This window comes from Podarcis vaucheri (assembly GCF_965113315.1).
Source record: "Podarcis vaucheri genome assembly, chromosome: 7".
In the NCBI taxonomy this organism is placed as follows: Eukaryota; Metazoa; Chordata; class Lepidosauria; order Squamata; family Lacertidae; genus Podarcis; species Podarcis vaucheri.
The window spans coordinates 5,053,266-5,065,374 of record NC_138765.1 but is presented as its reverse complement, the minus strand read 5'-3'; the positions used below and the strand labels follow the sequence as shown (position 1 = coordinate 5,065,374).

Sequence of the window (12,109 nt, the reverse complement as noted above, 5' to 3'; positions counted from 1 at the left end):
TTCTTCCCACAACGCCTCCTCGAATTTTAACACACCCTGCGCTGATAACCATCGCGGCACCATGTAGCGGTGAGTTCCGCAGGCTCTGCGTGTGCTACATGAACCGCCACCCTCACCCTGTCAGCTCAGGAAAGGCCCTGCTACGCTTGGCCCTAAAGGGACAGTCGCATTATCCCCCCACATTGCAGGGGGTTGGACTAGATGGCACCTGGGGTCCCCGCCCAACTCAACAATTCTATGACTCTAGGTATGTGCTTGCAGATGTTCAAAACAGACAAGAGGTTCAAAGCAGACAAGAGTGCTGTTGCGTACCGATATTGTGAGCCTCGTCAAAGACGACGACGGATTTCTTGGCCAGTTCTTTAGACACCAGGTCAGCGATCTTGGGGTCCAGGAGATAGTGGTAGCTGTACACCACGATGTTGGCGTGAAGGATCTGGTCCAGCGTGGAGAGAAACAGCAGACATATGGTTGTCAAGCCTCTGCTTAAAGACCTCCAAAGGAGGAGACTCCACCACACTCCCAGGCAGCAAATTCCACTGTCCAACAGCTCTTACTGTCAGGAAGTTCTTCCTAATGTTTAGGTGGAATCTTCTTTCTTGTAGTTTGGATCCATTGCTCCGTGTCCGCTTCTCTGGAGCAGCAGAAAACAACCTTTCTCCCTCCTCTATGTGACATCCTTTTATATATTTGAACATGGCTATCATATCACCCCTTAACCTCCTCTTCTCCAGGCTAAACATGCCCAGCTCCCTTAGCCGTTCCTCATAAGGCATCGTTTCCAGGCCTTTGACCATTTTGTTTGCCCTCCTCTGGACACGTTCCAGTTTGTCAGTGTCCTTCTTGAACTGTGGTGCCCAGAACTGGACACAGTACTCCAGGTGAGGTCTGACCAGAGCAGAATACAGTGGCACTATTACTTCCCTTGATCTAGATGCTATACTCCTATTGATGCAGCAACTTGGCATCTATAAAGCCGCCCAGAGTGGCTGGCGAAAGTCAGCCAAATGGGCGGGGTATAAATAATAAATTATTATTATTATTATTATTATTATTATTATTATTATTATTATTATTAAAGAGGAGGTTCTTAAGAAGCTGAATAGTATTTTTAATCTGTTTTAGTATTATTAGTAGAGTGGTACCTCAGGTTACATACGCTTCAGGTTACATACACTTCAGGTTACAGACTCCGCTAACCCAGAAATAGTGCCTCAGGTTAAGAACTTTGCTTCAGGATGAGAACAGAAATCGTGCTCCGGCGGCACGGCGCTAGCGGGAAGCCCCATTAGCTAAAGTTGTGCTTCAGGTTAAGAACAGACCTCCGGAACAAATTAAGTACTTAACCCAAGGTACCACTGAATTATTAGGGAAGTTTTTAATATTTAATGCTGTATTGTTTTTAGCACTCGATTGGGAGCCACCCAGAGTGGCTGGAGAAACTCAGCCAGATGGGCGGGGTATAAATAATAAATTATTATTATTATTATTATTATTATTATTATTATTATTATTACTACTACTACTACTACTATTACTATCATTATTATTAACTTTTGTGTGTATTAAAGAAGGGCTGCAAATCTTTCTTAATTTTATTGTTTTATCTTTCATAAACTGCTTTTAGTTTGTGTTTTGTTTTGTTTTTCAAATCAACCAGTGTATAAATTTTATTATATTTTATGCCATGGCCATTTGGGCTGTTTTTTCCCCCCTCCAGAAATTTATGATGGCAGTCACATGGAGGCAGAGGAAGGGGAACCAAACAAAATATACCTGGTTACCTATTATGGACAAAAAAAGACAGCTAGGTGATCACAGCCACATTACCGAGTATCGTGCAAGGAAGTAGGGGCACCATCCTTTCTGGCGACCGAAGGCCTTCAAGTCGTCGAGATTGTACACGCCGTACGGGAGAGGCACCTGCCGCCCGTGGGCATCAAATTCCTGCCAAAGAAGGGAAAAGCACATGGCGAGCTGCCGTTTGAATCAGAGAGTTGGAAGGGAGCCTTGCGGGCCAGCTATTCTTTTTGGCACCTGCTAAAAACATCATTTTCTAAGACGAGATGCTTAGAAAGTTGATGTCGATTCCATCATATAGAATAAGAGAACAAGAAGAATATACTGTGGCGTTCGTACGGAGCCCCCGGTCGTCTCTTTTTTTTAAAAAAAAAGATATTTATTAAAAGTTTTTAAGATATAACAAGAAAAAAGAAAAATAAACATACAAAATAAAAAAACAGTTAAAAACACACATTAATTTTCAATAACATAACTTCCTTACACTTATTTCCTCGGACCTCCTCATACCTCCCTTCTTTGTATTCCAGTTCGATTTGTTAGTTCAGCAAATCCTTACCATTAAACTTTTACCCATTTGTAAAACCTCTTTTTTTTCATATCTCTTAAAGCATTACAGCTGGAAACCGCTTAGTTTCTATCCAACATCCTTCTAACATTCATTAATTTTACAATGTTTCTGTAAATAGTCTTTGAATTTCTTCCAGTCTTCTTTCACCGACTCTTCTCCCTGATCTCGAATTCTGCCAGTCATTTCTGCCAATTCCATGTAGTCAATCACCTTCATCTGCCATTCTTCCAGAGTGGGTAGGTCTTGTGTCTTCCAATACTTTGCAATGAGTATTCTTGCTGCTGTTGTGGCATACATAAAAAAAGTTCTGTCCTTCTTTGGCACCAATTGGCCGACAATGCCCAAGAGAAAGGCCTCTGGTTTCTTCAGGAAGGTATATTTAAATACCTTTTTCAGTTCATTATATATCATTTCCCAGAAAGCCTTAATCCTTGGGCATGTCCACCAAAGGTGAAAGAATGTACCTTCCGTTTCTTTACATTTCCAACATTTATTATCGGGCAAATGATAGATTTTTGCGAGCTTGACTGGGGTCATGTACCACCTGTATATCATTTTCATAATATTCTCTCTTAAGGCATTACATGCCGTAAACTTCATACCTGTGGTCCATAACTGTTCCCAGTCAGCAAACATAATATTATGTCCAACATCCTGTGCCCCGGAGCCCCCGGTCGTCTCACGGACTATTGACCCGTACACCACTAATCCGCTGCCACCAACCAGGCCCTCCGTGGTAAAATCACTTCAGTCTCAGTCAGCTTCTCAATTAATAAAGAAGAGTGTATTTTATTTCAGACACAATCAAACTTTTGCGGCAATCCAAACGTTGTTGCTCTTTACTTTCTTAGTCTTATTTTCCTCTCTCTCTATCTCTTCTACCTCCCCACACTCAAGAACCCACAGCCCTAAGTGTCTCTCTATTACCAACTGCCTTTCCCAACCAGCCAACCCACTAAAACCAACCAACTCCCCACCAACAACTCCACCAACAAACAAGATGAATTTTAACAGGGAGAAATGTAAAGTATTGCACTTGGGCAAAAAAAATGAGAGGCACAAATACAAGATGGGTGACACCTGGCTTGAGAGCAGTACATGTGAAAAGGATCTAGGAGTCTTGGTTGACCACAAACTTGACATGAGCCAACAGTGTGACGCGGCAGCTAAAAAAGCCAATGCAATTCTGGGCTGCATCAATAGGAGTATAGCATCTAGATCAAGGGAAGTAATAGTGCCACTGTATTCTGCTCTGGTCAGACCTCACCTGGAGTACTGTGTCCAGTTCTGGGCACCACAGTTCAAGAAGGACACTGACAAACTGGAACGTGTCCAGAGGAGGGCAACCAAAATGGTCAAAGGCCTGGAAATGATGCCTTATGAGGAACGGCTAAGGGAGCTGGGCATGTTTAGCCTGGAGAAGAGGAGGTTAAGGGGTGATATGATAGCCATGTTCAAATATATAAAAGGATGTCACACAGAGGAGGGAGAAAAGTTGTTTTCTGCTGCTCCAGAGAAGCGGACATGGAGCAATGGATCCAAACTACAAGAAAGAAGTTTCCACCTAAACATTAGGAAGAACTTCCTGACAGTAAGAGCTGTTTGACAGTGGAATTTGCTGCCAAGGAGTGTGGTGGAGTCTCCTCCTTTGGAGGTCTTTAAGCAGAGGCTTGACAACCATATGTCAGGAGTGCTCTGATGGTGTTTCCTGCTTGGCAGGGGGTTGGACTCGATGGCCCTTGTGGTCTCTTCCAACTCTAGGATTCTATGATTCTATGAACTCCCAACAAACTCCTCCCAGAACTTGTTTTATAGTCTCACTCACTCCAGCCCCCTGGGTCCTGACTGTGCAACCTGTTTAACTATTTCTCCTCCAGCACTCTCTCATATATGTTAACGTCACACATACGTCTAGAGAAAATTGGAAAATGTGTATTGATACAACTGTGTACAGCTGAAAACACTGGCAGTGTTGAGATAAATTCAACAGTGTAAATAAGTTATGATGGATCTAATAGGTAAAGGGACAACTGGACAGTTAAATCCAGACAAAGTTGACTCTGGGGTTGCGGCGCTCATCTCGTTTTCAGGCCGAGAGAGCCGGCGTACAGCTTCCAGGTCATGTGGCCAGCATGACTAAGCCGCTTCTGGTGAACCAGAGAAGCATGGAAACGCCGGAGTGGTACCTATTTATCTACTTGCACTTTAACGTGCTTTTGAACTGCTAGGTTGGCAGGAGCAGGGACCAAGCAACAGGAGCTCACCCCGTCGCGGGGATTCGAACCACAAACCTTCTGATCGGCAAGTCCTAGGCTCTGTGGTTTAACCCACAGCGCCACCCGCGTCCCATAATCAGTCATACCAACAGGCTAAAAAACAGTTTCTATCCGTGGGCTGTTAGGCTGCTGAACAGAAAAGAATATAGTGCAATTGACTTTCGGGGTGGGTGTGTTGTGTGACAAGCACAGAGTGCAATGAGATTGGGTGTTTGGGGTGGGGAGAGAAGCTCGGTTAATTTCACTGTACACAGGTTGTACATTGACAATAAAGGTATTATTGTTGTTGTTGTTGTTGTTATATCAGGCATACTTAAAGCTATGGTTTTCCCAGTAGTGACAGTTTTCGCCGAAGAATGGATGCTTTTGAATTCTGGTGCTGGAGGAGACTCTTGAGAGTCCCATGGACTGCAAGAAGATCAAACCTCTCCATTCTGAAGGAAATCAGCCCTGAGTGCTCCCTGGAAGGACAGATCCTGAAGCTGAGGCTCCAAGACTTTGGCCACCTCATGAGAAGAGAAGACTCCCTGGAAAAGACCCTGATGTTGGGGAAGATGGAGGGCACAAGGAGAAGGGGACGACGGAGGACAAGATGGTGGGACAGTGTTCTCTTTTTTTTTTTTGCAGTTAGATTTTTATTCAGTTTTCCATTTACTTATATTGATTACAACATAATTACATATTTACACTTTTTGAGCTTCCACCAGCACCTCCCACAATCATCCATTGTTCTTATTTTCTCGCATTTTCCTATATAGTATTGCTAGTTTACCATTAGTTTACACTTCTCTATTCCTATCTTGCAATATTCCTTACCGTATTACAAAGTCTCTTTGAACCCCACTAGCGTTGTTTGTTGATCACATATAGTTTCCAGATATGCCGCAAACTTCCCCCAGTCCTCAGTGAATTTTTGATCTTTTTGATATCTTATTCTTCCAGTCAATTTGTCTAATTCCGCGTAATCTATAAGTTTCATCCTCCAATCGCTCAGAGTCGGCATTTCCTCCTGTCTCCACCTCTGGGCCATCAGTATTCTTGCCGCTGTCGCAGCATATTGGAACAATTTATAGTCCCGTCTTTTTATCTCTCTTCCTGTTATACCTAGTAGGAAGGACTCTGGCTTCTTAACAAACGAATATTTAAAGATCTTTTTCAATTCACAATAAATCGATTCCCAGAAGCCCCTCACCTTCCTACAATCCCACCACATATGGAAGAGAGATCCCTCTTTTTCTTTGCATTTCCAGCACTTGTTACATGTCTTATACATTTTTGACAACTTTGCCGGTGTGATATACCACCTGTACACCATCTTCATTATATTTTCTTTCAGTGCTGTACATGCAGTAAATTTCATATTTTCGTTCCATACCTTTTCCCAATCCTCTAGTTGTATGCTGTGACCAAGATCTCTGGCCCACTTAATCATGACCGACTTGATTTCCTCATCCTTTGTTTGCCATTCTAAAAGTATTTTGTACATTTTCGAAATTATCTTAACATCATTGTCAATTATATCTAATTGAAATTTAGACGCTTTTTCCATATATCCCCTTTCTTTTAGATCCTTGTTAAACATTGCATTTGCCTGAAAATAATGTAACCAATCATAGACCTGATCCTTCACTTGTTCATATGGCTTAAATTTCCATTTCTCCCCCTCTTTCACTACCAATTCACCATAAGTTATCCAATTTGATCTCATATTCGTTTTTTTTACCGACATTACCTCTAGTGGAGACAACCAATGCGGAGTTTTAAATTCCAGAATATTTTTGTACCTGTCCCAAACTTCTATTATAGAGCCCCTGATAACATGATTAGTGAAACTTTGGTGGATTTTCTTCTTCTCCCGCCATAAATAGGCGTGCCATCCCGATCTATTATCATGGCCCTCTAGATCTAACAATTTATTATTATTTAATTTTATCCACTCCTTTAGCCAGCAAAGACAGGACGCCTCGTAATAGAGTTTTAGATCTGGCAGGGCAAAACCGCCTCTTTCTTTGGCGTCTGTCAACAGCTTAAATTGTATCCTTGGCTTCTTGCCCTGCCAGATATATCTCGAGAGCGTTCTTTGCCACTCTTTAAATACACTTATTCCCCTGATTATAGGGATCATCTGGAACAGAAATATCATCTTTGGGAGCACAGACATTTTGACCGCTGATATTCTGCCCCAAAAGGACAGTTTCATTCTACCCCAGGTTTCTAAATCTTTCTTTATTCCGTTCCACACCTGAGTATAATTATTCTGATATAAATCAATATTTTTGGGGGTCAACCATATTCCCAAATACTTTACTTTTTTGGCCACATCAATTCCTGATTCTCGTTGCAACTCATCCACCAGAGTCAGATCAGTATTCTTAGCCATTAGTTTTGTTTTTTTCTTATTTAGAGTAAATCCAGCCACTTTGCCAAACTCTTCTATTTCCTTCAGTACCTCATTTAAGCTGTTTTTTGGTTCTTCAATCGTTATTACTATGTCATCCGCAAAGGCTTTGATCTTGTATTCATTTTTGCCGACTGTAACCCCCTTTATTTTGTCGTTGTTCCTTACTGAACCCAGAAGGACTTCCAGGACTGTTATAAATAGTAACGGCGAGAGAGGACACCCCTGTCTGGTACCTTTCGATATCTTAAACTCTTCTGTATATACATTATTCACAATCAATTTAGCTCTTTGTTCCGAATAAATTGCCCTTATTCCGTTGTAAAATTCATTCCCCACTTCCATCATTTCTAAATTTTTTAACATAAATTCCCACGATACATTATCGAAAGCCTTCTCTGCGTCCACAAACATTAATAAGGCTTGCTTCTCAGTCCTTACAGACAGATATTCCAAAATATTAATTATGTTCCTAACATTGTCTCTCATCTGCCTGCCCGGAAGGAAGCCTGCCTGATCTACATGTATTATTTCTTGCAATATCTTCTTTAATCTCTTTGCTAATATTCCAGCAAAAATCTTGTAGTCTGTGTTTAACAGAGATATTGGCCTATAATTCTTTACTTGTGTCAAATCAGTATCTTGCTTTGGAATGAGTGTAATAAAGGCCTCTCTCCACGTTCCGGGGATATCCTGTTGTTGTAGTATGTTATTCATGACTTCCTTTATTGGTACTATTAGGGCGTGCCTTAGTTCTTTGTAGTAGCTAGATGTTAGACCATCTGGTCCTGGTGCCTTCCCTTTCTTCAGTTCTTTTATTATTTCTATTATTTCCTCATTTACTATTGGGGCGTTCAGTCGGTCTTTCTTATCTGTCGGGATCTTTTTCACACCTTTTTCCTTTAAAAATCTTTCTATTTTCTTCGTGTTATTCTTTTCTCTGTTGTTATATAAATGTTTATAGAAATCCAAAAATCCTTTCCTAATGGCTTTGGGATTCTCAACTTCTTCTCCCTCTAAGATAATTTTATTAATTGTGTTTTGTTCTTTCCTTTTCTTAATTTGCCACGCAAGCCATTTGCCGGATTTGTTAGCGAATTCAAAGTTTTTCTGTCGAAGCCTTTTGATGTTCCATTCCACCTCTTTGTTAATAATCATTGCAAATTGTGCCTGCAGGACTTTAATATTCTCTTTTATTTTTGAGCTGTTTGGGTTCTTAATTAATTTTACTTCATTATCCATTATTTGTTTTAAGATCTCCTTCTTCCCTTTCTCCCTGTTCTTATTCTTAATCGCATTCTGTTGAATAAAGAATCCTCTTATAACTGCTTTGCTTGCATCCCAAACTATGCTCGTTTTTGTGCCTTTATTCATGTTATCTGTAAAGTAGTCTATCAATTTTTTCTTAGCCTCCTGAACAAGCTTCTGATCAGCTAAGAGATAATCATTAAGTCGCCATCTGAATGATCTTTCTTCATATCCTTTAACCTCCATTTTTATTGGGCTGTGGTCTGATATTGTTTTTGGTTGTATCTCAATCTGTCGAATTCTTGGAGTTAGCTCACTGGAAACCCAGATTTGATCAATTCTTGATAAAGACTTGTTTGGTTCCGAATAAAACGTAAATTGCTTCTCCAGCGGATGTCGAAGTCTCCATATATCAATTAAGTTAAAGTTTTTTATCATAGTAAAGAAAGTCTTAGGCAATTTTCCTTCTCTACTTACGTCTTTTTCTCTAAATCTATCGATTTCCAACGAGACCACCCCATTCATATCCCCCATAAGTATCATTTTTTGGTCCATGTATTCAAACAATTTCTCTTCCAAGTTTTTATAAAAATCAGTTTTATTCCCATTAGGTGCATATATCCCAACAATTATTATTTTTTCTCCTTGCCATTTAATCTGTATTACAATTATTCTACCTTCTTCATCTTTGAAAATTTGTTGCGCCTCGATGTTCTTTTTTACATATAATACAACCCCTCTCTTTTTCCCTTTATCAGAGGACACAAATTCGTTTCCTAATCTATTGTTAGTCAAAATTTTCCTGTGCTTCCTTGCCACGTGTGTTTCTTGGAGGCAGATTATATCAAGATTTTTCTTTTTTAGGCATTGTTCAATTTTGTTTCGTTTTTTCTTGTCATTCATTCCGTTAATATTCCAATTCCACAATTTTAGCGCCATCTTTTTCCAAATTAAGTTATTTATCTAATTGGTTTATCTAATTGATTTATCTAATTGATTATAGTCCGGCTTCTTCCTGTTCCTCTCCCTCCTCCTCCTCTTCCTCCTCCTCCTCCGGTTCTCTGTCTTCCCTTTCCTTTTCCGCCCAATACCTTCTCTCCAGTGGATCGACTCCTCCTACTGCTCCTCTTTCTTCTTCCTCCTCCACCATCAACTCCTTATATCGCCTCTGAAATTTACTTATTTCCTCCGGGTTGATAAGTCTATGTTTCTTGCTTTTGTAGGTAAATGAAATCCCCTGAGGGAACTCCCATTTGAATTCAATCTTGTTTTTCTTGAGAATTTGGACCAATGGCTTATATGGGTCTCTTCGTTTCAACAGTCTTACTGGAATATCTTTGAAAATGATTATGTAATTCCCATCAATATTTAGCCTTTTTTCTCTATTTTTTTGTAGGATTAGGCTTCTCATATCTTTGTCTTTAAAGGTAATCAAACAATCTCCCGGCGTTTTCTTTATTCTGGTTGTTCTTGTTCTTATTCTGAATGCATTTTGAACCGATCTTTCTACTTCTTCTTTTTGTATTGCCAACCATCGTGCTATTTCTATTATCAGTTTCTCTCTGATGTTTTCACCTTGTATTTCAGGGACTGCTCTCAACCTAAGATTCACCTCCCGTTGCCTCAATTCATTCATCGCGATTGCGTCCCATAATTCTTCTTGTGTTTTATTGACTTCCGATAATCCTACTTTTAGTTTTTCTTCCTCCCGTTTCACTTCCTTCATTTCTACTCTTGTTTTTTTCATTCCTTCTTCCAGAGATTGTGTTCTTTTGGAAATATCTTTAATTTGACCTCTTAGCTCTTTTACAGTTTCCTCTATCTTTTGGTCCATTTTCCCAATTCTCGTATCCACCTGTTCTATTCTTGTATTCACATGCTCCAATTTATCCTCCATATTCTTTTCACTCTGTCTAATTTCAGCAAACATTTTCAAAATTTCTGTCTTAAAATCTGCATCTGGTTTAGATCCCCTCCTATCTCCTGGTGTCCCGCCCTCTGCACCCTTCTTAGGCACGTGAGACATCCTTCCAGTATAGCCTTTAACGGCGGTTAGCACCCCCCTAGTATTATTCAATTTTATGTCAGTTCCCACCTTATTCACTTACAACCTTCGTAATATAGTTCCCAGTCCCAAATTCCTCTAAATTTAAGTTAGAAGAGTCGATATTAACCTTTTTACCAAAAGTTGCCAAATTCCTCACCCAAATCGGGGAAGGGTAATTAATTTCGTCTGGGAAGCTTCAAGGAAGGGAGGGGGGAAAGAAGGGGAGGGGAAAGGGAAAAAGTTTATACTCCGGTTATACCACGGGAGAGTGTAACCCCATATAGAGGGGAGTACAGAAGTTCAAAGTTCAAAGTTCCAGTCACAGAAAGAATCAGGAAAGAACCAGTCCTCTACCCCCAATTGGAGAGTCCGTATAAGTTCTTTTAAAGTAGTTGTAAAAACCTGGTTTAGTTCGGACTCCCAACCGGGGAGTCAAATGGAGCACAGATGGCAAGTGAAGTACTAATTGCGTCCAAAAAGTTTCACAGAGAGAAGGGAAAGAGGGAGAAAAGAGGGGGCGAAAAAAGCAGAAAAAGAGAACGGAACAGAAACAAAAAATCTTCTTGCCACCAATTAGGCTAGTCCCTTTAGATATCGTAGTTTTTCCAATTATAGTCCAGTTATGCCGTAAAGGATTTCAGATGGATACATATAAATAATAAGAAGGAAAGAAAAAGAGAAGAAAAAAAAAAAAAAAAAAAGGATTCCGAATTCAAAATTCAAGTCCTCTTTCCCCAGTCCAAAATTGAAGGAGCAAAAACAAAAAGGAAAAAAAAAAAGATATGTATATATATAATAACCTTCTACCCCAGTTGGGCTATTCCTTGTAAAGTTTATAAAGTAGTTGTAAAATTATTCAGTCCAGTTCAGTCTTTAAACAAAGAAGTCAGATAAAACACATATGATGATTGAGACTGATTGAAAAGAAAAATATAACCTAGCTGTAGTTACTCTTCTGGCCACTGGGTGTCCTAGATTCCTGAAGTTAACTGGGTAGACTACCAAAAAAAGAGGGGGAGGGAAAGGAAAAAAAACCCGTGGTATAGTGAAAATGAGGGTTTCAGCAGCCTGTCCAGTTCCTCAATTCTCTGATGCCATTTAGAGACCAGTACTTTGAATTAAATCCAAATGGGTTACATAAGAGGCACCCAAACAAAGATTTTTGCAGAGCAAGGCAAGGACAGGAACGGAAATAGCCCGAAAAACTGACCGTATAATGGAGTCAAAAGCACTTCCTCTATTACGCAGCCTTTTTGTTGAGAAGAAAAAAAAAGGAGTTACAATTATTCTTTTCAGCTTCCTCTTTCAGAATTCCAAAAAGGACCTTAGAATTCCAGCTCTTCTTGACCCTCCGTTCCCCCCTTTTAGCTTAAGTTCTTCTTTCTCAATCAAAGAGTTAGTTTGTATCAGATAGTTTGTAGCAGCTTTGAGGGGGGAAAGAAACTGTAGCCGCTAGCGGCGACACACTTTCACTTTCAGCAACTTTGCTTCTCCAATGCGTACAAATTGATTGGAGATAGCGCTGGTCTCGTAAGTAAATATAATCCACCGGTGCTTTCCTTAATTCCCCTGGTTTGTCCTGGAATTGTTTTAAGCCCGGGTTCCTTAATTTCGAGAATTGTGAGCTCCCCCGGCAAGCTCGAGGCTTCGTTTTCCGGAGTTAGCTATGGCTTCCCCTTAGCCCGCTTCTCTCCCCGCCGCTCTCTTCGCTCCGTGGAGTTACCTGGCGGCCGGGTGGTCTGCGTTTTGGCTCTCCGCGGGAGCCTGAG

At 40.4% G+C, this 12,109-nt stretch overlaps 2 protein-coding genes across 3 annotated transcripts in view; both read right to left on the bottom strand.

Annotated features, from left to right (window-relative positions):
* Nucleotides 1-12,109, bottom strand: part of PPP1R13L (protein phosphatase 1 regulatory subunit 13 like) — a 226,349-nt gene that overhangs the window by 138,485 nt on the left and 75,755 nt on the right. The gene's annotated exons all lie outside the window — the stretch shown is intronic.
* The window catches only part of ERCC2 (ERCC excision repair 2, TFIIH core complex helicase subunit), a 43,072-nt gene that overhangs the window by 24,007 nt on the left and 6,956 nt on the right, over nucleotides 1-12,109 (bottom strand). Inside the window, exons 7-8 of the mRNA XM_082231060.1 lie at nucleotides 1,831-1,947; nucleotides 313-436 (exon numbers count right to left, since the gene is read on the bottom strand). Of these exons, the coding sequence (XP_082087186.1) occupies nucleotides 313-436; nucleotides 1,831-1,947 (241 nt within the window). The remainder of the gene's footprint in view (nucleotides 1-312; nucleotides 437-1,830; nucleotides 1,948-12,109) is intronic.